This window comes from Pelophylax lessonae, assembly GCF_965119305.1.
Source record: "Pelophylax lessonae genome assembly, chromosome: 4".
NCBI lineage: Eukaryota > Metazoa > Chordata > Amphibia > Anura > Ranidae > Pelophylax > Pelophylax lessonae.
In genome coordinates, this window is record NC_138771.1 from 263,732,064 (window position 1) to 263,757,428 (window position 25,365).

The 25,365-nt window shown below is 43.4% G+C and overlaps 1 protein-coding gene across 1 annotated transcript in view; it reads right to left on the minus strand.

Moving 5' to 3' along the window:
• The window catches only part of RAB3IP (RAB3A interacting protein), a 134,300-nt gene that overhangs the window by 52,845 nt on the left and 56,090 nt on the right, over positions 1–25,365 (minus strand). Inside the window, exons 3-6 of the mRNA XM_082255550.1 lie at positions 23,654–23,912; positions 20,317–20,412; positions 5,897–5,974; positions 4,165–4,365 (exon numbers count right to left, since the gene is read on the minus strand). Of these exons, the coding sequence (XP_082111676.1) occupies positions 4,165–4,365; positions 5,897–5,974; positions 20,317–20,412; positions 23,654–23,912 (634 nt within the window). The remainder of the gene's footprint in view (positions 1–4,164; positions 4,366–5,896; positions 5,975–20,316; positions 20,413–23,653; positions 23,913–25,365) is intronic.

The following is a 25,365-nucleotide window of genomic DNA, read 5'->3' on the forward strand; positions in this document are numbered from 1 at the left end:
TATCCTCTCTCTCTCTGCTACAGCAAATCAGTTATGTCACAAAGCAGTGTTTAGAGAATTTAACCCAACCCAACTCAAAAACAGAGGGGCGGGTACTACGTCTGTCAATGAGCTTAAGAGAAAAGGATTTTACGGTAAGATTTTACAAAAATCCATTTTTCTCTGTCGCTCATTTACAGACGTAGTCCTCGTTGATTCAACACAACTCGGGACGTCCCAAAGCAGTACCACAAATGTGGGGTGGGAAAATGGAAATCAAATCCAATCTAGAAGGCCCAACCGGTGCCAACTAGAAGTTTTCAATGCTTCATCAAAGATGAGACTCAACAGAAAATTCCAACAGAAAAAAACCCTCGAGGTAGACCACCGGTCTCCTCAAATTGCGGCCTGCAAAACCTTGCGGCCAAATGAGGCATCCGCCGATGCCATCACATCAATCTTATAAAATTTTGTAAAAGGTATGTACCGACGACCAGGTGGCCGCCTCCGTGATCACAAAAAGTGAATCCGTCTTACGGAACGATTCCGTAGCCTTCAGGTATACCCTGATTGCCCGAACCACCTCCAAGGAATGCAACGCATGTTCCCGATGATGATTGGGCTGAGGACACAAGGAAGGTAGTACAATATCTTCATTCAGATGAAAGTCTGAAACCACCTTTGGAAGAAAGGATGGCTTAGGATGAAGAACTACCTTATCCCTATGAATCACTAAATATGGGGACTGGCATGACCCTACCGGAACCAGGCGGGCGCCAACTCCTGACAGTACCCCTCTCCACCGGGGTGGGAGGGCTGTTGACCAATACGGACGCCGTGACTCATGGTCATTGGCGTTTAAGCGAGACGTTCAACTCGCAGGGTCAGTCCCCGTCCAGTGGGACTATGTCGCGGCCGACCCAGCGCGGAGCTATGGCCTGCACGCGCTCGTAGGCTGAACTGGGGTGACCACTGGATCTCAACATCCAGCCCATCGCCCAGTTCCAGCTTTCTTGCTTGAAGATCTCACAGGAACACTGGAGAAAAAAGCTGTCTAAAAAATCTTTCTAAGAAAAAAATCCTGCCAGGACCGAAGATCCTAGCAAGGCATCTAGGTCCTTACTCCTAACTAGACAGAAAAAAACTGATTTGCTGTAGCAGAGAGAGAGGATATACCCTCTGGGACTGCCCCTAAAGGTGTGGCCAGAATGTTTTCTTTCCTGTCTAGTCCTACTCCTGTAGAGGGCAGCATAACCCGAGTTGTGTTGAATCAACGAGGACTACGTCTGTCAATGAGCGACAGAGAAAAGTATGTTTCTGTCCTACGCTTAGTGTAGAGAGACGAAAATAAACCGCCCTAACCTGAGGAGTAGACCTACTAGTAGAAGCGCAAGCCTTTTTTGTCTGGGAAGGAGAGTACACTTACCTTACGTGATTTCCATGATATACTTATCCAAGGAGGGCCCAATCAGGCGTACGCTTTCAAAGGGCAATTGCTCAAGAAGTTTCTTGCAAGAAGTTCTGCTGCATCTGCATTTAAAGTGTTTGTAAAGGATCATGCCTTTTTTTTTTTCCTTTTTAAATAACAAACATGCTATACTTACCTGCTCTGCGCAATGGTTTTGCACAGAGTAGTCCCAATCATCCTCTTCTTGGGTCCCCCCGCCAACGCTCTGGGCCCTTCCTCCCTACCAAGTGCCCGCATAGCAAGCCACTTGCAATGCTTGCTCCCGAGCCCCCCCTCTGTGTCCCCAAGACACAAAAAGCGCAGCACAGACCCCCCCCCCCCCCACCCCACTGGCTGTGATTGACAATAGCTCCTGCTGCATCTCAGAGCCAATGAGGAGCGAGAAATTTGGGAGAGCTGCTGCTCTTGAGAACATCACTCGATCAAGTTTAAGCATAGTTAAGTATTGGGGGGCTGAAGGGGGAGCTGCATAATGAAGATTTTTTACCTTCATGTATAGAATGCATGAAAGTAAAAAAACCTTTACCCTTTAGAACCACTCTAAGCCTGAGAATCATGCACATATAAAAGAAAGCTCATCCTGGAAATCTGGCAAACTATCTGCCAAGCCGTTTACACAGTAGTGTAAAACTGAAAGCAAAAAATCCAGCTGACAATGGACAAAGGAAACCATTAGAATGGAACTAGGGTTTGGGGCCATACGCCTAATCCAGACAGGAATGGTTTAACAGACTCAACTGCGGGTTGCATGGCAGGGCATGCCATGGCAAAAATAGCCTTACAAACTTTGAAAAAAGGATTATCCTCAAGGGCTTAGCTACTACAGGCAATTTTAGAAACCTTATACTGGGATACCTTGGGGTGAGCAGACTCTGGCTGCTCCAATGCTAAACAAAAGCATACAGCTTTAATCAGCATCTTGCTAAGCTAAGGCTAGTTTCACACTGCCATGACTTGGGATCCAACTTGTGAGACCCCCAAGTCGCATGACGTGAAATCTAATGTTATTTAATGAGAGCTGTCTTAATTTGGACTACTGAAGTCGCTCAGACTTTAGAAAAGATTCCTTTACTACTTCAAGGGGATGTCTATGAGACTTGTGACTCAAAGTAGTACTCAAGACGCCAGGAAGTCTCCTGGCAAAGTCACACCGCAGGTCGAAGCAGTGTGAACCAAGCCTTAGAGGAAGAGCGTGTAGCAGGCATATCATCTTGATCTGATGCCTCAGAAGGCGATACATCCTCCTCCTACACAGTGTCTGGTTCACGGTCAAAGACAGATTCCTGAGGGAAGGTCGAAGGGGCACAGTTGTGATGACTGTGATAGAAGGCTTCTACAAGGTCAGAAATTCTGTGCACAAAGTCTGGCAATGTGACAGAACATTAATCTGAAAAGGAAGTTTGAGGCAGGTGTGGCCAATGACTGGCTAATGAACCAGAGGAAAGAAGGGAGTCAGAATGGGGCGGCAATCAGAGAAAAGAAAGCTGGGGCCCTGATCTGATGTACTACAACCCCCAATAGTGCTAAAGGCTAAACCTAAGCTACAGAGCCCACATGACCCCTTATCTTGTTTTTATGAGAGGATTCGGATATGCAAACAAAGAGATCCAAAATACTTTTGTGTGCCATTGAGAAAATAAACATCTTTACCTTTCCTAAAACACTTAAATTTGTCTTGTATGACTGGAGAGAGTAAGATACTCCGGACATTCAGGAAAATGTCTAGCTACATTATTGTATTTTCTCTAGGTGTAAATGATCTAACTTCCTCCAGATCTACCCACATACCGAATTGTACAACTGTTGCAGGTTATCACATATACTAAGTATTGTGTACTGGAACAGATATAAAGAAAGGTTCAGTGCTGGAGATCTCACAACCCTTCCCTTCAATATATGTACACAAGGATTTTTTTTTACAAAGCAGCCAATGTGACATTTACCAAACATTCACAGCAGGTGAATGAATCACTAATTTAATGCACATGCGCCAGGGAGGCAACAAATTTGTGGTAAAGGTCACATTCACTGCTTTCGAAAACTATCCCATATTAATTAACTAAATCCTCTTACTTGCATTACGTCCAAAGTAACAAACTCTATCCAAGGAGGCTCTTTGTGCAAACAAGAACACCATTTTAAGAATCTAAGAATAAATCACATTTTCATAAGAAATTATTTATGTACAATATTCCAATTTGTTACAGCTAGTTTACGTTTGTCCCTTTTATTACACACAAGAGATCTGAAGCAGCACTGATGTCTTTCTGCTGAAGTTGTAATAAAGGATTTATTATACCCTCCCTCTTAGATTGTAAGCTCTAACCAGCAGGGTCCTCTGATTGTATTGTAAGTGTAGTGTCTGCCCTAACATTGTAAAGCGCTACGCAAACTGTCGGCGCTAGATAAATCCTGTATAATATAATATTAATGCCTCATAATTAGTTTGTGCTTTCCCCAATACTATCTTTTTCTAACTAGCCAAAGAATGTCCATTGCATTTAAATAGCACATGTGATAGAGACATTGCTCAGTACATTATCCACCCAAAACCAGGATCATTCTGATTAAAGAAATACATACCAAACTGGGTAGTTCATAGCAGAGATATTTATCAGTCATTTTTTTTATAGATAAAGAAAAAAGAGAAAGCAACGTTTAAAAGGAACAGAACACTGTTCTGCATTGGAATAACTGTAAATTACTATTTTAATTACCTCTTTAGATTTCTTCACTATTGGCTGCATTACAGTGAGGTCCATAGCGCTGCCACCGATAGCACTGCTAGTGCTTTTGTTTCGGGCATGGCCTTTTTTGAATGGAACCTTCCCTCCGGGCTGTAGTTCTTTTGTGGGGGAAGTTGGGGATGTTGAGAGAAGAGACTTCAAAGCTGCAATTTCTGCCTGTAGTGCATCAATCTAAAACCAGTTTCAAACAGAACAAAAAAATTTAAAAAATTACACTTTTGCAAATCTGTAATATTGATGGCTTAGATTAAGCAAGCATATAAATTAATGAACAAATATCCTGTTTATGCAGAAAACCCAAAGACAACAATGAAATTTAAACTAAAATGTAGCTTTTAGGGTGCATGCCTAAAATTACACACAAACCTTTTATCAATAAAAAGACCATACATTTACCCCAATTTATTAACCTAAATATATGGAATCATCAACTACAGGTAACACAGAAAATAGAACATTGCATCAAAAAAACATTGCTGAAAACTTTCTGTATACAAATCACGTTTCACAGGAAATGGCAGCTCAAAATGGTATTCAATACGGTTTTAGAAAAAAAAAAAAAATGACAGAAGGGTCTATCAAATGGTAAAATAGAACGTGGATTATTATCACTATCATTTTGGTGTGTTTTTACAATATGTAAGGAATATACTAGTGTATATGCCCCGCGCCACGTGTTTATTTTATAAATATGTGAAATAAATAATAAATTCCTGTGAAGAACAATTAATTTTGTGAATAAAATAATTTTTTGTATAAAATTGTGTATTCGTAGCAGCTGCAGTCTGATTGACTACCTATAGCGCTTGATTTAAATTAATTGCAATATATATTAAAGTGAAAATAAATTTCATAAAATTGATATTAATAACAAATATAGCAAGTGAGAATAATCAAATCTTATTTCATATAAAAAGTCCAAGGTAAAAAAGTCCAATAAATATAAGGTGAATCCTTTGTGCAAACTTCCAAACGAATAGTGCAATAAATATGCAATATAAAGTGAGTCCTTTGTGCAAGCTTCCAACCAAAAAAGTGCAAGTGCTCAGCGCGGTGATTACTCAATCCACTCAGTAATAATCCTTACATTCATAATATCACCATGACAATCAGTCAAGATTTATGAGGGACATTGATCCATCTTATGCTCATCGACAGGAATCTGCTGAACTCAGAATCAGGACTCTTAAGCATTTTCAAGTTTAAATCCCTTTTTATTTTCTGTTGTATTATTGTCGCTTTTCCGCTGTAACCCCTTTTTCTGTAAATATTCTGTCTGCACTGTTTTACTAGTTTTTTTTCTTTGGTATTAAACAATATTTTAAAATTGCTAATGCAATCTCAAATGCACTAAGCCTATTCCTGTCTGTGGTGACTGGTGTCTGTGGTGAAAGTGGGTATTATAGACATTTATTAATAAGTCATAATTGTTATGATGAACAATGGATATTTACAATACAATATCTGGGAGGAGTAAAGAATTAACGGTCTGCTGGCACTTAGGCAGTGGTCCTGCGAGCTGAAAAATCTTTGTGCAAGGTGAGGCTGGGAGTTTCCTTGCCAGGAATCAGAGACAGTATAGTTTGACCAGCCATTTGTCACAAGTTAGTAAAAATGACTGGGGTCCGATACTGCGTCAGTCACAGAGTTTATTTATACAAAGCCGGAAAGTACCAAGAAATTACAAAATGTTACTGCATACCTTCCCCTGTGCTTCTTTAAGCTGTTTTTCTGCTGTGGCTTGTTTAACATTTGCTTCTCGTACCATTTTATGTGCTTCCTAGGATTAAAAAAAAAAAAAAAGGCAACTGTTAGACATATCTTAAAAACGGTACTCCCCTCAACAACTATTCTGTTTTAGAGTAGGAAAACTTCAGAATCCTTATCAGGTTTTATTATAGTTTATGCTCCATCAATTTAGGATCTAGTAATACAGTAGGAGATAAGGGAAAACTGCTAAGGGTGACACAGCATTAGTGCTTTTATTGCAGTGTGCGCTAAATACTTCAAATTTAGAAAATTTGTAAGATAAACGCTAAAAAAAAAAAAAATGGATAAATAAATAGATAAATCATTAACCACTTCCCATCCTTAACCGTATGTGCTCAGGAACAAGCGGCGATACCAGGAGCATGGCTGCAGTACAAGGCGATTGAACAAGGCGAACATACACAGCAAACTACACCAACAAGCATCAGACTGCAGGTGACCCTGTCTCTCTATTTAGCTCTTTGCACACTTTGTAACATGCACTCTCTGCCACTTCTGCTGACAGTTGTGTCCTCTTCTCAAACTCGCTCACCTTCCCCCCCTTTTCTCCACCCCACAGCTTATAAAACCCCCCGGTCTTCTCTCCCTATTACTGCTCCTACCAACTCTTGCTAATTTTACATCCACATACTGAGGAAATTTCCAGGACTCTGGGGCATGTCCCTTCATATAAATCACACTCCCACACCCTTCTCCTTGCCTCCCCTATCCCCAAACCCAGGGCCTCCATTTGGCTTTTCACTACACTCCCACCACCCTACACCCTCTGCCAGCAGCCGCAATCCACAGAACCTAGTTTCCATTCCTCTTCTTCCCAATACCAGCATCCCCTTCTCCTGTGCCCTCTGGAATGCCCGCTCTTTCTGTAACAAACTTGCCTCCCTCCACGACCTCTTCATCACAAATTCCTTTAACCTACTCGCCATCACCGAAACATGGCTTCATAATTCCGATACTACTTCTCCTGCTTCCCCTCTCCCATGGCAGCCTTCTCTGGACTCACTCCCCTAGACCAGGTAGACGGAAGAGAGGTGGAGTGGGAATCCTTCTAGCCCCATAAAGCATCTATCAGGTACTTCACACACCTTCCTCTCTGACATTCTCCTCTTTTGAGGCCCATTGCATTCATCTATTTTCTCCTGTTTCTTTAAGAATCACTGTCATCTACTGGCCCCCTGGACCAGTATCAACCTTCCTTAATGACTTCTCTGCCTGGATACCCTACTTTCTCTCTTCTGAAATCCCCACAATCATTCTTGGGGACTCCAACATCCCTGTTAATACTAATACTGCTAAAATTCTCAGTCTAACCTCATCTCTTGACCTGAAGCAATGGATACAGGCTACTACACACTCCACTGGCAACACCCTTGAACTTGTCTTCTCCTATCTATGCACTCCATGCAACCTCTCCAACAAACCTCTCCCACTCTCTGATCACCACCTTATTAGTTTCACACTCTCCCACCTCCTCTCCCTCCAACCGCCTAACAGTTACCCTTAGAAACTTTCGCCACCTCAACCCTTCTATGCTCTACTCTGCTACTGACCATCTATATGACAAAATGTCACCCCTGGCATGCCCCAACCTAGCCACTTCCATCTATAACAGCTCACTGTCATCCTCCCTAGACAAGCTTGCTTCCCTCACTACACGCAGAATTCGGCCAGGGGCGCTACAACCCTGGCAAACAGACAAGGCCAGAAGTCTCAGAAAACTTAGCCGAGCTCTTGAGCGCCTGTGGCATAAGACCAAGTCCCTGGAAGACTTCAACCAAAAAAAATCTGCCCTTCAAAAATACTATTCCTACCTCCTCACTGCCAAGCAAACCCATTTTTTCACGCTCATCCAAACATTCTCTTCTAGTCCCCGTCATCTCTTCTCTACCTTTAACTCTCTACTCTGTCCTCCGTCAACTTCACCCTCACCTCACTCACTGCCCAGAAGATCGCCAATCACTTCAAAAATAAGATCGATACAATTCGTGAGGAGATCTCCATTGTGCAGAAACCTCCCCCACTTAACAACCCATATCCACGGGTACAATCATTACTTCCCTCGTTCCACCCTGCTAGGATTAATGAGGTTGCTGGACTTTTATCTAACACCCATCTAACCAACTGCACCCTGGATCCTGCTTTCTCACACATGCTACGCTCACCCTCTGACTCTATTCCACGCTCTCTAACTCACATCTTCAAGCGCTCCCTCTCTTCTGGCATCTTCCCTAATTCTCTAAAAACACGCGCTAGTCACTCCCATCCTAAAAAAGCCCTCACTGGACCTCACCAATCTGCACAATCTACTTGCCATCTCCTTCTCCCCCTTCTCCTCCAAACTCCTTGAACGATTGATCTACAACAGACTAAGCGACCATCTGACTAAGAACAATCTTCTTGATCCCCTTCAGTCTGGATTTTGCCCTTAACATTCCACTGAAACTGCTCTCCTTAAACTCACAAACGACCTACTAACAGCAAACACCAATGGACACTATTCTGTACTACTCCTCCTGGACCTCTCTGCTGCCTTTGACACCGTAGACCACCCCTTCTCCTCAAAAAACTCCACTCCCTTGGCCTCCGTGACTGTACTCTTCACTGGTTCTCATCCTACCTATCCCAACACACCTTCAGTGCCACTTACAACTCTACTACCTCCTCTCTTCTTCCTTTCTCTGTCAGGGTCCCCCAAGATTCTGTTCTTGGACCGCTCCTTTTCTCAATCTACACCTCCTCCCCGAGTCAGCTGATTGCCTCCCATGGCTTTCAATATCTCTACGTTGATGACACCCAAATCTATCTCTCCACCCCTCAGCTCACTCCATCAGTCTCCTCACACATCACCAGCTTACTAACAGACATACCAGCCTGGATGTCACATCCCTTCCTCAAACTCAACCTATCCAAAACCGAGCTCATGATATTTCCTCCCAAACGTTCCTCTTCCCCTGATTTCTCTGTCAACATCAACGGCACAACTAACAACCTGTCCACCCATGCCTAGGTATAATCCTTGACTCTGAACTATCCTTTCGGCCACACATCCAGTCACTGTCCAAAGCTTACCGCCTCAACCTCTGCAACATCTCCAAGATACGTCCCTTCCTAACCAATGATACCACAAAGCTTTTAATCCACTCCCTGGTTATCTCGTCTCGATTACTGCAACCCCCTTCTCATTTGCTTACCTTTAAAAGGGTATCCCCCCTTCAGTCTATCATGAACGCTGCTGCCAGGCTCATCCACCTTGCAAACTTCTAATATCATCTAATCATGATCAATCTTGTTACATGAAAATAACCAATCAATACCCCCTCCTTTCTGAGGTTATGCTATGGTTAAAAATCCCCCCTTCGACATATCAGCCACCAACCCCTAATCCAAGTGGCTTCTCCACAAAATTTTTTTTTTTAAAGCGCATCCTAGAAACCTTAGATTCTAGCATCTGGGAATCCCACCCCGATACCCATCTACAAGCCCCCATATTCATTGTTTCCTCCCCATATATACTGCTGTATCATATTGTGTATATATATTTTCTGTATATTCCCACATACTATAATTTATAAAAGGCTAGCGCTGAGGATTAAGATTATTATTCTTATCATACAGTAAAGTGAGCTGCTGCTTGGTATGAGAAAGGAACGTGCCTTAAAAAGTGTAGAATATAAAACTACCTGCGCTGCTCCACAAACCAAATATATGTATATATATAAATAAATAAATGTGTATAAAGTGCTAGTGCTTAACTTAATATACACGATAACTGTATCAAAATCACCAATCAAATATGCATAAATAATAAACGTGAATAAAATATATCAATAAATATAAACTGTTATCTTATTATTTCAGTTAATCATGTGCTCAGAAAAAAAAATAAAAAATATATATATGTATAGTGACGGTCTTTGTGCAAAAAATATATGTATAGTAACAGTCTTTGTGTAAAAAATATAAGTCCAAAGTGCTGCGTGCTCATATAAAAAGTGCTGGTGCTCTCTGTACACGAGTAGGTGCTCCCCTCTTGGTCCCCTACTCACCAGAAGCCAAATAATACAGCGCTTTTAAAATCTCCTTTGCAGATAAATGCCTTATAGGACCAACAATTCGACAGCTTTGTGGATATACTGTAGATCACAACATCCAGGTGATGCTCAAAAAAGAAAGAGATGCTGGCATCGTGAAGTATGTAAACACTTTATTCGATGCACACAATACAGGTTACACTTACTATTTAGCAGAGGTTCAAACGCTTGAAAAACTATCCCACGGGTCGCCACTCAAATGGCTGTACTCACTCCCCGTGTCCCCGTATACCGGAAGTTGGATGCAGTCAGGCGTAGTATGTACTCGGACGAACGGCTTGACGCGTTTCGCTCCACACACAGAGCGTTATCAAAAGCCAGCATCTCTTTCTTTTTTGAGCATCACCTGGATGTTGTGATCTACAGTATATCCACAAAGCTGTCGAATTGTTGGTCCTATAAGGCATTTATCTGCAAAGGAGATTTTGAAAGCGCTGTATTATTTGGCTTCTGGTGAGTAGGGGACCAAGAGGGGAGCACCTACTCGTGTACAGAGAGCACCAGCACTTTTTATATGAGCACGCAGCACTTTGGACTTATATTTTTTGCACAAAGACTGTCGCTATACATATATATATATTTTTTATTTTTTTTCTGAGCACATGATTAACTGAAAGAATAAGATAACAGTTTATATTTATTGATATATTTTATTCACGTTTATTATTTATGCATATTTGATTGGTGATTTTGATACAGTTATCGTGTATATTAAGTTAAGCACTAGCACTTTATACACATTATTTATTTATATATATATATATATATATATATATATATATATATATATATATATATATATATATATATATACATACATACATATATTTGGTTTGTGGAGCAGCGCAGGTAGTTTTATATTCTACATTCCCACATACTGTTTAGCATAATTATTGCTCATGTCAGTATTTTAGTTTTTATTGTTTATTATTATTTTTTGCCTGTATCATGTAACCACTAGTCTGATCTGAAATATCACACCCGGCACAGGTAACCCCGGTATATCACAAAACCGGGGGTACCATGAGAAAGCAGAGGGCGGTACATCCTTTTTCCCCTCTGAGATCCCCTAGGGGAGATAGATTTCTCCTTCTGTGTCGGCGACCGTTGCAGCGATCCGCCCTATGTTTTTCAATCGGGTGCGCGCGCAGCTCCGGCTGAAGCACGCTCTCCTGACACACAGACCCGGAAGTCGGGTCTGTAGACGTGGCATTACGTTGCGCACACACTGCGCATGCGCAAGCCACAATAAAAGGCCAGGGAATTGTAACAAGGCACCACTTCCCTCTGAATGAGGGAGACAGGCAGACCTATTGGACCCACTGCTGCTGGATCATTTCCATTGGATCCTAAACAATATAATCAAAAGTGAGTTGGTAACGAGTCCCTAATACAGATCTTTTAATGTATGGGATGACTTTCTCCTTTTTCGTTCTTTAATAAAAATCCAGTTTTCTTTTCTGAAATATCTGGCTTTATTTTTTACCTTACCAGTTTATATATATATATATATATATATATACACACACACACACCAGGAAAAACCAGAAATTGACCGGGGCTGACCCTACTTTTTAGCCACAAGCGGTCACGCTGCCAGTAAGTACAAATAAATATATTTTCATTTAAAGGAAGATATTATTTTATAAAATGTAATACCCTCACTGTATTATATACCTAAACACCAGCACCCACACAATTCCTAGTGTGAAACAAAAAATCAGAAGCAAAGTATCCTGGATCAGGCACACTTTTGAAGTATGTATTAAAACTATGCGAAAATGGGATTTTTTCACCCCATGCAATGCATAGTGTTTTGATCTATTACCTATTGTATTTACAGATATGGTGAAAAATCTTCCTTGATAAAGGCGCTCTATTTGTAAAGCTGAAACGCATAGGAAACCAGGATATTCCCTCTCTGCACACTCCAAGCTGAATTACAAAGCGTGGAACAGCAGAGAGATATATTCATATGTCACTATATCACCGTGTCACCAATTTCTCAACTTACTCACTATCACTAATGGGTCTATAACCCAAACACATGACAGTGTGTTATAATTTCTTTTGTTGCTCTTATTTAATAAATTGTTATAAATTTTATACAAATTGTTTTATTAAGCCCATAAAGTCCCACTTTTGGCCTGAGGCACCAAATCCTTTTCAAAACCTTTAAAAAGGTATCCCCCCCCCCTTCAGTCTATCATGAACGCTGTTGCCAGGCTCATCCACCATGCAAACCGCTCTGTGTCTGCTACCCCTCTTTGCCAATCCCTCCATTGGCTGTCACTCTACCAATTAAATTCAAGTTTCTAACCATAACTTACAAAGCCATCCATAACTTGGCGCCCAGCTACATCACTAATCTGGTCTCAAAATACCAACCAACTCGTTCTCTTCGTTCCTCCCAGGACCTCCTGTTCTCTAGCTCCCTTGTAACCTCTTCCCATGCTCGCCTCCAGGACTTCGCCTGAGCCTCTCCCATTCTCTGGAATGCTCTACTCCAATCTGTCCGAGTATCTCCTACTTTGTCTACTTTCAGACGATCCCTGAAAACACATCTCTTCAGAGAAACCTATCTGGCATCTACCCAACAACTGTACTTTTATTTTCTCTATCAGCCCACCCACCACAGTTACATCCCCCACAGTTATTACCTCTTGTATCTCTTGACCCTCCCTCTTAGATTGTAAGCTCTAATGAGCAGGGCCCTTTGATTCCTACTGTATTAAAGTGTATAGTATTTGTACTGGCTACCCTTAAGTTGTAAAGTGCTGCGTAAACTGTCGGCGCTATATAAATCCTATATAATAACATAAAAAATTGCAACAAACAACATTTTATTCTCCAGGGCCTTTGCTTTCAGAAAATAGATAATGCTTGGGTGGTGTTAGTTTTTTTCTAGCAAAAACATACGCAAATTTTTACATGCCTGAGATAAGTGTCAGAATTGACCCCAACTGGAAGTGGTTAAAGTCAATTTACTAAAAAAGAAAAACACATTCATTATTTATCGCATGATGCAGACAGTTAATAGTTTAGGAATGTATAGGAAAACAATGGCTGCGCTGGCCAGTAAGTTAAAAGAAAACAATGCGTCAGTGTGGTAAGTTTTTGCTCTTAGCTCAGGAATGCAAATAATTTGTAACGTAGCACTAGAGGGAGATCATCACGTGAATGAGGGCACAACAAGTATGTTTTCATATTTTCACGCTGTTTCTGTGTACCTTCATTTATACAACAATCTTCCCTTGATGCAGTGCTAGTTTTTGAAGCTCTCCGTGTACTGACCCCTGTGTCACAAAGGAAACACTTTCCTCATTAGGATGACTGCTTTATAAATGAGCAATTACAGAGCAAAGATAGCTGTAATAAAGCTCTGTTGTACACCATCAATATTTAGGCCTCATGCATACCGGGCATTTTCTCAGCTCTTCTAAATGTCTTTCTCCTGGCAGGAGAAAAGCCACGCTTTTAAAAAAAAAAAAACATATAGGTGTGTTTAGACATATCAAGAATTTGAGTGTTCATTTCATTGGCCAGAATAATTTATTCTGGCCACTGAAATGAACGGACGGGTCTAGCAATAAATGTTTAAATGCGTTTACTTTTGTTTATGCGTGTCAGTTTTTTTCTGGCAAAACATTACTGCTCCTGAATGCGCTCGACAGTAGGGTTTTTTCTGCCTGTAAATGCCTGTGTGTGCACTCACACATAGGCTAACACGGAGGGGCATTTAGAGGCAGAAAAAACACAAGACTCTTCTAAAAGTGGCCTTACATACCCAATCTGCATGAGGCCTTAGTTGGAACCTGGCCCCATTGATACTTGGTGTCAGTTTGCCAATTTAACATTCAAATGGGAATACAAAAAGCTATAAAAAACCTTTATAGATATTCTACAGAAAAAGAAAAAAAATACATAAAAAACTGACTTGCAATCTACTTAATGCCATATATTGCAATAATATATGCATCTAAGAAGCATTTTTAAGGGTTGGCATTCCTAGTCTCTCCTTTTTATCTGACTGTCAGGCAACAAGTCACTAACCTGCTTCAAGAAGGCAGATAAGGAGCTCTAATTTTACTTGGTGCTCAATTGTTCTAGCTAAAAACTTAATAGGTTTGAAGCCAATGAACAAGTATGACGGCCTATCAACTAGCATATTCAAGTTGTCAGCAATACTGTATTTCCCTTGGCACAACATTTTTTTTTTTTAACAAGATGGTTTTCCATGGTCATGTGTTAGTAACATGGGATTTTGGGACAGACATACAGCGCATGAAGGCCATTTACTTTGGAAGCAACAACACAAAGATATTAAAGTACAAAGGTATTAAACAGAAACCCAATAGGTGCACATATAGGTGTACAATGTACATGTAAGTGTAAAAACATTGATTATATGGATACTTTATAATGCACACCCTCTCAAAATGTCAACCTACTAGTCCATAAAGAATCCGATGTTATACTAATCACCTTACATTATGTAATAGTTTTAATTTACGTTAAAATATTGGGACTCCTAAAATATATCATCATAAGGGTTATAACAAAGCGGACAATTGCATTGTACAATAGTTCTCATATAAACTAACGGTATAGTTCTTTTTAAAAATCTTTTTTAGATTGCAGTAATAGATAATTCCCTCATCTTTGCCTCCAACATTAACAAAAAAAGAAAGGTCAGCTGAGTGAACTTTTTAGAAAGGTTGTATAAATACATTTAGAAGAGAAGACAGAGCCAATGTTCAGCAGAAAGAAAATGGATGCATATACACAAGTTATATTGTCATAACTGGATTTTTGACTTACCGTAAAAACCTTTTCTCTTAAGCTCATTGACAGACGCAGACTTCTTGATTAATATCAGTAGGGATATACTGCCCCCTACAGGAGTAGGACACTAGGCAGGAAAAAAGTTCTGGCCACACCCATGGGCAGTTCCAGGGGGTATATCCTCTCTCTCCCTGCTATAGGATGTCAGTTATGTAACCAAGCAGTGTCAGAGAATTTAACCCAACCCAACTCAAAAATAGAGGGGCGGGTCCTGCGTCTGTCAATGAGCTTAAGAGAAAAGGATTTTACGGTAAGTCAAAAATCCAGTTTTCTCTGTCGCTCATTGACAGACGCAGACTTCTTGATTAATATCAGTAGGGACGTCCCAAAGCAGTGCCACAAATGAGGGGTGGGATAACAGAAATAAAAATCCAATCCAGAAGGCCCAACCGGAGCCAACCAGAAGCATCAAGGACTCATCGAACAAAAGGATGAGACCCAACTGGAAAAAAACAAAAAACCCCTGAGGTAGACCAAGGTCCCCTCAAACAGCGGCCTGCAAAACCTTGCGGCCAAAAGAGGCATCCGCCGATGCCAGCACATCAACTTTATAAAATTTTGTAAAAGTATGAACCGACGACCAGGTAGCCGCCTTGCAAACCTGAAGCACCGACGCCTGATGGCGGAAGGCCCAGGAAGCACTAAGAGCCCGAGTGGAGTGCGCCTTAATAGGGAACGGAGGAACCCGACCCTTAATAGAATAAGCCTGCACCACCGTCTGTCTGATCCATCTGGAGATAGTCACGGCAGACGCAGGCAACCCCTTTCTAGGGCCATCCGTGATCACAAAAAGTGAATCAGCCTTACGAAAAGAGTCAGTAGTAGCCAAGTACACCCTGATTGCCCGAACCACATCCAAGGAGTGTAATGCAAACTCCCGAGGATGACTGGGCTTAGGACACAGGGAAGGCAATACAATATCCTCATTCAAATGAAACTCTGAAACCACCTTAGGAAGGAAGGATGGATTCGGACGAAGAACCACCTTATCCCTATGAACCACCAGATATGGGGAACAACAGGACAATGCGGCCAGTTCCGACACCCTGCATGCAGAAGTGATAGCCACCAAAAAGGCCACCTTCTGGGATACGGTAAGCAAGGGAATCTCCCTAATATTTTCAAAGGGAGGTTTCTGGAGAACCGACAACACCAAATTAAGATCCCAGGGCGGCAAGGGCGCGCGAACCGGAGGAGCCAGGTGCCGCACCCCTTGGATGAAATTACGCACCAAAGAATGAGTAGCCAGTGGCCTCTGGAAGAAGATTGCCAATGCTGAGACCTGACCCTTGATAGTGCTCAAGGCCAGCTTCTGCTCAACCCCCCGTTGCAGAAAGGCCAATATCCGAGCCACCGAGTAAGAACGTGGAGGAAACCCAAGGGATTCACACCACGCGATAGAAGACTTCCATGTGCGATGATAGACCTTTCTGGAAGTCGCTTTCCTCGCTTTAATCAGAGTAGGGATAACTGAAGCAGACAAGCCCCTGTCCTTCAGCACCTGGCTCTCAACAGCCAAGCCATCAAAGCCAGTGATCGTAAAGCAGGATGGACGATCGGTCCCTGAGACAGTGGCTCTTCCCTGAGAGGAAGTTGCCAAGGAGCGTCTGCGACCAGCCTGACCCAAGACGGCATATTAGGCCTGATGAGGTCAATCCGGAGTCACAAGGATGACTGGAATTCCCTCCGCTTCTATCCTGCGAAGAAGTTTTGGTGACAACTTGAGAGGAGGAAGGGCATACAGCAGCTGGTACTGCCCCCACAGCTGGTACTGCATCCGCCAGAGGATCGCGGGCGACAACCCTCTGCACTTTTCTGTTGAGCCGAGATGCCAACAGATCCACGTCCGGGGTGCCCCAATGAAGGCACAACTGGTGAAACACCTCTGTATGAAGAGGCCATTCCCCTCGATCCAAGGTCTGACGGCTGAGAAAGTCCGCTTGCCAATTTTCCACACCCAAAACGTGAACTGCAGACAGAGCCGGAACAAACTGTTCCGCCCAAAACATGCCAGCCACTTCCAAGGCTGCTAGAACACTCTTGGTGTCCCCTTGATGGTTGACATAGGCCACGGCCGTGGCATTGTCCGACTGAATCCGAACCGAGCAGCCCTGAAGATGCTCGGTCCGGTGAACCAGGCAAAACCTGATCGCTTTCAGTTCCAACACATTTATCGATAACCTGGATACTTACGGAAAAAAGGGCTTCCCCTGACTGAGCATCGGAGACCGAGGCTCCCAAACCAGAAACTACCTGGTCCGCTCGCTCAGCCGGATCCGATTGTCCAGGAAATCGGAATTCCAGTTCCATTTGAGAAGAATCTCCTTTTGGAGAGTCCGCGTATGACACTGAGCATGCGGAGACTCCGCACAGAAGAGGAGGTTGTCCAGGTAGCCCAGGACCGATATGCCCCGCTGCCGCAACAACGCCAGGACTGGGGCCCAAACTTTTGTGAAGACCCGGAAAGCAGAGGCGAGACCAAAGGGTAACGCCACAAACTGATAATGGTCCGCTCCCACCGCAAAGCGCAGATACCGCTGGTGTATTGCGTAAATGGGAACGTGAAGATAGGCACCCTCTATGGGCGCCATTTGCATCCAGTGCTGCACTGCCCCCAACAGAGCCATTAGGCGATTCGGGGACAGTCGCATATTGGAAGGGAAGAACCGCACCGGTAGAAGCGATCGTAACTCGATCTTGTGTTCCGACCGTATGACCTCGTGAACCCATTTGTCTTGAATACTGTAAAGCCATGGGTCCGGGAACCGGCGAAGACACCCCCCCACCCTTGATCTGGGTGGGGGCGCACCTTCAGGCTGAAGCAGTCTTATCCTCAGGTCTGGAAGGACCGGATTTTTGCTTACCAGACCAGGATCTCTTGAAACCCCCCGGGGGGCTTTGGAGGACTTTGCCTTATCGCCCGCCCCGGAGGAGCGAATAAACTTCTTGTGAGCTGTAAAGGAAGGTCCCTGTCTGCGACGAGGTTCCTTACCCTTATTAGCCTGTGGTAGAAAGGTGCTCTTGCCCCCAGTGAGATCCTTAATAATCTCATCCAAGGTAGCACCAAACAGGCGATCCCCCTGAAAAGGGAGATCAGTCAATGCTTTTTTGGAAGCCTGATCCGCCGACCAGCGCTTTAACCATAGCCTGCGCCGGAGGACCATCGCCGAGATCGACACACGCCCCAGCAATGGGGCAGCGTCCAGTGCGGCATCACAAACAAACTGTAGCCCCTGCACTATTTGCTCCAGCAACTCCGGCACGGCAGGAGGGAGACTTCTCCCCTCCAGGTCATGGCGTAATAGCTTGGCCTATTCCGTCAATGTCTGTGAAACCAGAGCAATGGTAAACACTGGCCTTAAGGCCAAACCTGCCAGGGAGAATATGGAACGGAACACAGATTCCGCCCTGCGGTCAACTGGATCCCGAAAGGACGGGGAATCCTCCACCGGGATAACCGTGGCCTTATTTAGTCTGGAAACCGGCGGATCCACCACAGGTGGCACCGTCCATTTTTTAAGGAGGGACTCTTCAAACGGGTAGCGCCTAGCAATCCGTTCAGGCATCCCAGGGGGTCGTTTTGGATGGGCCCACTCATCTTTAATAATATCATCAAAGCATTTGGGAAAGGGAAACACCTTTTCCACCTTGGAGGGCTTGCGAATGCCAAAGGCAAACTTCCACTGGTGCAACCTCCAGTTTTAGGGTCTCCCAGACTGACCTAATCAGTGCGTACACCAGTGCCTTGTCCTGTGCTATGGCAGAGGCAGGAAGATCATCCTCACTGTCAGAGGAGCGTGGGACATCAACCCTAAAGGAGGAACCCGCAGCAGCAGCGACCAGCTCAGGATCAGAGTCTGAGGCATCAGAAAAGACAGGGGTAGGCGGGGGAAGTTTTTTAGCCCCCCGTCCCTGACAGGCCACCTCCACCCGGGACACAAATGACTCCAGGACCGCCGAAAGCGCATCAATGGTGAGTGGAAAAATCGGAGGGCCCTGCGGCCACCTCGAGGGGATCAGATGGGGACTCATGTGCAGCAGGGTCCATGGCAACGCCAGGGGAACCTGTCAGCCAAAAATGACAAAATTGCAAAAAAGAAAAAACTTTTTTATTTTTTTTAAAAAGAATCCCCCAGCGCTACAGCGCCCCTCAGTGGTCACGTGCTCGAGACCCCCGCAGAGAGAGAAGAATGACCCCCAAAAGGCTCACCACATGATGCACCAGAGTTCAAAACAGGACTGCTCTCAGCTCTGTCTATCTGACAGGAAGTCTTTGTAGAGTGATTTTCCTGGGTCTAGGGAGGGGCTCCGCCCCCTTACACGCCCTCAGTAACTCCTACAGTTGCTCAGCTCTCAAGCCAGACGAGCTGGGTGTACCAAGATGGCCACCGCCTATGCAGAGGACATGAAGGCTACAACAAAATGGCGGCCCACGGAAAAATGGCGGCCTCGTGCGGTCCGCAGTGCCAACAGGGGACCCCTGTGTGCCTACCCTACGGATCGGTAGATGGGCCTGAAAGCACAGGTATTAACCCCCCCGCACGATCGTTTTTAGGGCAACACCGGCGGCGCCCCCCACCGCCCCCATATGTGGCCTGTAACCCACTAGTGAGGGGGGCAGATAGGTGGGGGTGCGTAACAGGACAGAGGGGAACCCGGAATCATGAGGGTCCGACCATTCCGGGGAGGGGCCCGCGTCCACCCCAAAACCCATCAGGGGGAGAGGGGGAACATTCTACTCACCATAGCGGAACAGGCGGGCGCCAACTCCTGACAGAACCCCTCTCCACCGAGGTGGGGGGGCTGTCGGCCAACACGGACGCCGCGACTCAGATTCAAACTGGTCGTAGGCGACCTGGCGAGACGTTTAACTCGCGGGGCCAGTCCCCGCTCAGTGGGACTATGTCGCGGCCGACCCAGCGCGGAGCTAGGGCCTGCACGCGCTCGTAGGCCGGCTGGGGTGACCACTGGATCTCAACATCCAGCCCGTCGCCCAGATCCAGCATAATTGCTTGAAGATCTCACAGGAACAATTAGAGAAAAAAAGCTAACTAAAAAAAGATTTATCTAAAAAAAGCTTGCCAGGACCAGAGATCCCAGCAAGGAACTTAGGTCCTTACTCCTGACTAGGCAGAAAAAAAATGACATCCTATAGCAGGGAGAGAGAGGATATACCCCCTGGGACTGCCCATGGGTGTGGCCAGAACTTTTTTCCTGCCTAGTGTCCTACTCCTATAGGGGGCAGTAAATACCTACTGATATTAATCAAAAAGTCTGCGTCTGTCAATGAGCGACAGAGAAATTTGCTTTCCTATATTAAAAAAAAAAAAAAAAGCCCCTATCAGTCTCTGCGAGGATATTGATAGGACAAACTCCCCTGCGTTCTTTTTTGCACTTTGTTTGATAAAGCACTTACTTCAAACAGACTAGCTGTAAGCTCTTCTAGCTCCTGACCAAGTTGATCCCGCACTTTAGAAAGTCTTTCACATTCTTCATCTTTTAGTTTCAGCTCCTTCAAATGATACAATAACCAGAGAAGTTACATGTTATTCTGTAGTTCATGCAATACATTTCAATCCTCTCTAAATCACATAGGGATACAAATGAACATACATATTTGCCAGCACACCATGGATCTTGCACAGCAGTCCGAAGAAACATTTTATTGCAAAAGGATCACAGCAGGATAAGTGCAAGGTTTCGGAGTCACGCAGGACCCCTTCGTCAGGCATATGATAGGGCATCACATGCCCGACGAAGTGGTCCTGCGTGACTCCGAAACGTTGCACTTATTCTGCTGTGATCCTTTCGCAAAAAAAAGTTTCTTCGGACTGCTTTGCAAGATCCATGGTGTGTTGGCGAATATGTATGTTTATCTGTGATAGACCCAGTGTCCAGCTGGTGATCACTGCAGCATCCACAACAGATGTGCCTATATCCGGGAAGGTGTGCGATGGGAACATGAACTATTGGAAATAAAAAAGATTCACCAAATCTAACTAGATTTGCTGTGCTTGTGCCTGTGTCTCTGCAGGCATGCAGGAAACCACCAATTATCAGAACTGTACAATTCCAATACACAATATTTAATGTGGACCTAAACTCAAAGTGAAGATTTGTTATAGGGAAGATTTAGGGATGTTAATTGTGCCTAAGCATTACCCTAAAAGTAACATTTGTCTTGAATTACTCCTGAAAAATAGCAGTGCATTCTTGGTATATGAGGTTGTCTAGACAATCCTGTGTCTATAGTCTTATAGTTGTATATCTGAAGTGCGAGATCCAAGACACTGCTGTCTTGGACTGCTAATCTCAGGGGATATCACTATTGTGCTTCAGGTTTTTTCTTTGCTGAAGGCGGATAGGACTAATGAAGATTCATTGAAGATGGCAGCCCCCACACAACGACAAAGCATGATACAAGGCCATGATAGGTCAGTAATGGGAAAAAGATCAGCTGCAGAAAACCAACAATCATTACTGCTGCCTAGTCTTTTGTCCCCTGTCTGCCTTTTTGGGCACAGTTTGCAGAGTTTGGCTTCTCTTTAAGGGCTCGTTCACACGTGTGTCGATTATGAAGAATGAAGCAACGCTCATAAAAACGTCTATAGCATTTATGACATATATTTGACTTTTCTGTTGTGTTTTTGAAGTGTTGAAAAAGCAAAAAGAATGCTTGTTAAATGACAAATGTTTCTAGTGGGAAGTTCTTAAAGAGAAAATTATATACCCTGAGGAAATGTTAGGCTGGGGTCTGATAGCAATGGGAGATGGGAAGGCCTGGGGAAAAAAAAAAAACATGGGAAAAAGTAGATTTTTTTCCCTTTTTTTCCTGAAAAACTGAAAATGGGGAACATGTGCTTTTACAACCATAAATACCATATCTATGACATGGTATTAAAACTAAATACCGATAAATAGACCCCAATTAAAGATTTCTGAGACTTTATGTAAAAAGTTCTCTCAGTTTAAGACAAAGCAAACCCTGGAATACAGGTCAAGTAACACTGTACAGTACTTTTGAATGCAGTTCTCAAATAAGAGAAATGTGAATTTCTGGTACTAGGAGGTACAGTAGGGGAAAGGCTCCAGTTTAGTTTGCCTGTGGGCTCCATCTTGTACCTCCTACATTTAGGTGACTGTTGTGATACAGTAGCCAATTTTAGGCGTAGGAGTTTGTCTGCTCAGGCCTTAATTGACAGGTAAGAGGGTAAAGTTGTCTAGATTCATACCTTTAAAATTTAGTTTATCTTTATAACCTTTAAATCATTCCTAATAATGTTATCCACCATCATAGCATAATGTTTACCCATAGTCTGGTCAGTAAATTGTTTTTTTTTTCTCCTCTCAGTAAAATGGTGAAACCAACATTTAGAGTTTGGAAATACATCCACAATGCAATTTCTGTTGAGAGCAACGCTGCAATTTGCAAATATTGTGAGAAGAAATAGTCTTTTCCAAATGCTACAAATGGTGACAAAATACATCCTTGCATGTCAGACATCCTTGCCTACAATAGGACATAAAGTATTTTTTTATGGAATGAAATAAAGAGGCCAATAATGAAAGTGCGATTAGCTTTTCACCTCCAGAGTTCTCTTTCTGCTGAATCTGGATCATCACAAAGTGTTTCCTCACTGGTAGCATCTTCAAGTAAGGAAGTGTTGAAAACCACTGCCTCCCAAAAATACACAATGCATTCACTTCTAGAGAAAATTATACCTCAAAATCAGGAGAAAATTGGTCAAGCTCTTGCAAGGGCAATATATGCTTCTGGATCCGCATTACAAAAAACTGAAAATGACTTTCAATTTGTAAAACTACTCAACGTTGAATTTTTAAACTATTTTTCCTCATGGCTTCAAAACTTCCGGAAGTTTTACATCTCTAGAGAGAAGGCATTTTTGTGAATTCTCTGCAAGATGGATTTGTATACTTTAATCTCTTTTACACTTGGCTTGGTCCAGCTCCCAATCTAAGGATATCATTACTTGGTGACTTGGATATTTGAATCTTATAGTTCCAGATGTTGTTCCACCTCTTCTAGGAGTGCCAATACATTAAGATCAGCCTTCATGACACTTCCTAGCACTGTCCCTTCCACATACCGACACTTGCTGGCGAGGTCTTAAATACAACAAGCTTTGCCACTGGCAATAATGCTCAATGCCTCTGCTCCTGTCTGGCATTGTCAATATTGCTGGCTGGCTGATGCTTTTGCCTACACACAGAAGCAAATTGGGTTACCCACATGGCTGCTCTGTACAAACAGGAAAAGTCTTTAAGTTGCTCTATCCTAGTTCGCTATTTCCCAGTGCATTGTGGGATACCGAAACCTCCATTCTTCTCCCCCAGCTAACATTTTATAAATGCTTCACTAACACGCCGTAAATGCTGTAGTTGCGGCTAAAGGTGCAGTTACGGAACATTACTACTGAAATGAATGGACTACCACTCCTGCGTGTACAGCACTATGTGGTGTCTATTGTAATACTCAAGGCAGGCAATGAAGGGTGCTGACACACGTGTGAACGAGCCTTAAGAAGTTTTTGTTTTTTCAATCAATACAGAGCCAATTACACCATTTTGTTATAGGATGGCTAGCACAACGACAAGCACCCTCATAATTCAAAGTTGGTCAAAAGAAATATTTTAGCTAACACTTCTAAGACTACAGCTAAATATAGTTTTAAAACATGAGACTGTGTCTAATACAATAATTATCATAAGCTTAGCGATGTGCACTTTATTACTCTCTGGGCTTTAGCAAGCTCCTCCTTTAGGCGTTCATATCCTTTTTCTCGGACTTCCAGAACAGATGGACTCCGCAGGCGGGACAGGTTGTCTGTACTGCTGTTAAGCACATCATCTGGCCCATCCACTACATCTGTCAGTGTTGCTCCTTGCAAAAACTCTCTCTCTGCACGGTTGCTGTCCTTCCTCCGACTGTGTTTGGGTGAACATGTCTGACATCCAGAGGTAGAACATGACAAAGTATCTGATGAGCTGGTGCTGTAAATAAGATCACACAAACATGCATACATTTTAGTTCACTGGTTTGCTTACTTAAAAACACTAAAACCTTATTCATTTATTTAAAGGGATTGTAAAAGGCAGAAGTTTTTTTTTTACCTTAATGCATTCTATGCATAAAAAAACCTTCTGTGTGCAGCAGCACCCCTCAGCCCCGCCTAATACTTATCTGAGCCCATCTTTATCCAGCAAAGTTGTAGGAGTTTCTCAGCTGCCCAGGACTCCTCTCCTCATTGGCTGAGACAGCAGAAGGGCTTAATTGGCTCCCGCTCCTGTCAAAGTCAGGCAGCCTATCAGGAGAGAGAGGGGGTGGGGCCGGGTCATGGCTCAGTGTCTGAATAGATATACAGAGCTGTGACTTGGCTCGGGTGACCCCATAGCAAGCCGCTTGCAGTGAGGGCACTCAAAAGGAGGGAGGGGCCAGGAGCACAGAAGAGGGACCCAGTTATGTTGGTTATTTTTTTTTTCTTTAAACAGACTTTACAATCACTTTAAGGTCCTATGACATGTTTAAAATACACAGTCCATTTCAATTATAATAAAATATATTCTCGAATGATAATTTGGCTTTGAAAGAAATATATGTTTTATAGATGTATATAACATTTGAAAATGTACAAAAAGGGAAAAAAAAAAAACTCCAAATTTTTCCAACTCATTTCTAAGGCTGGCTTTACATCAATACATTGTGCGAATGTGCATTAAAGGATCATGCATTTGGTGAAATGCACAGTATTTTGTGTGGTGCATTGTATGCTAGTTTGATAGTGTATGGCACAATGCACCACAGATGACTGGAAAATGTAAAAGAGCCTTCAATGATTTGCTTAACAGCTTACCAACCGTCCACTGCAGATATACTGCGGCTGAATGGCTCGGCTGCGTGAACCAACATATGGGTACTTCGATTCGTGGGAGCGGTCCTAGGCTCACAGTTAACCCTTTGATCCCCCCGGGTTAACCCGTTCCCTGCCAGTGTCATTATTACAGTAACCGTGCATATTTTTAGCACCGATTACTGCAGTAATGTCACTGGTCCCGCAAAAAGTGTCAAAACAATGTCAGTAAGGGGTCCAATCTGTCCGTCGCAATCCCATTAAAAATCACCAATCACCTCCATTACTAGTAAGTCCCAGTTCACACTTCTGCGATGCGGGAACGCTGCTAATATGCAGCGTGTTCCCGCATCGCATCCGCACCCCTGGCATTTCACACTGCCATATGCGATACGCAGGGGGTGTCAATTAAAAGTTAACGACACACCCAGTTGAGATCGCATATCGCAGTGTGATCTGCAAGTTCTCACAGAATCGGATCGCACTAGCGTGAACCACCATGCAATCCGATTCTGCTGCGGATAAAAAAAAAAAGGTTCATGTGCGTGTTTAGTGCAATTGCGGTGCAAATTCAGCCATACAAACTGTATGGCTGA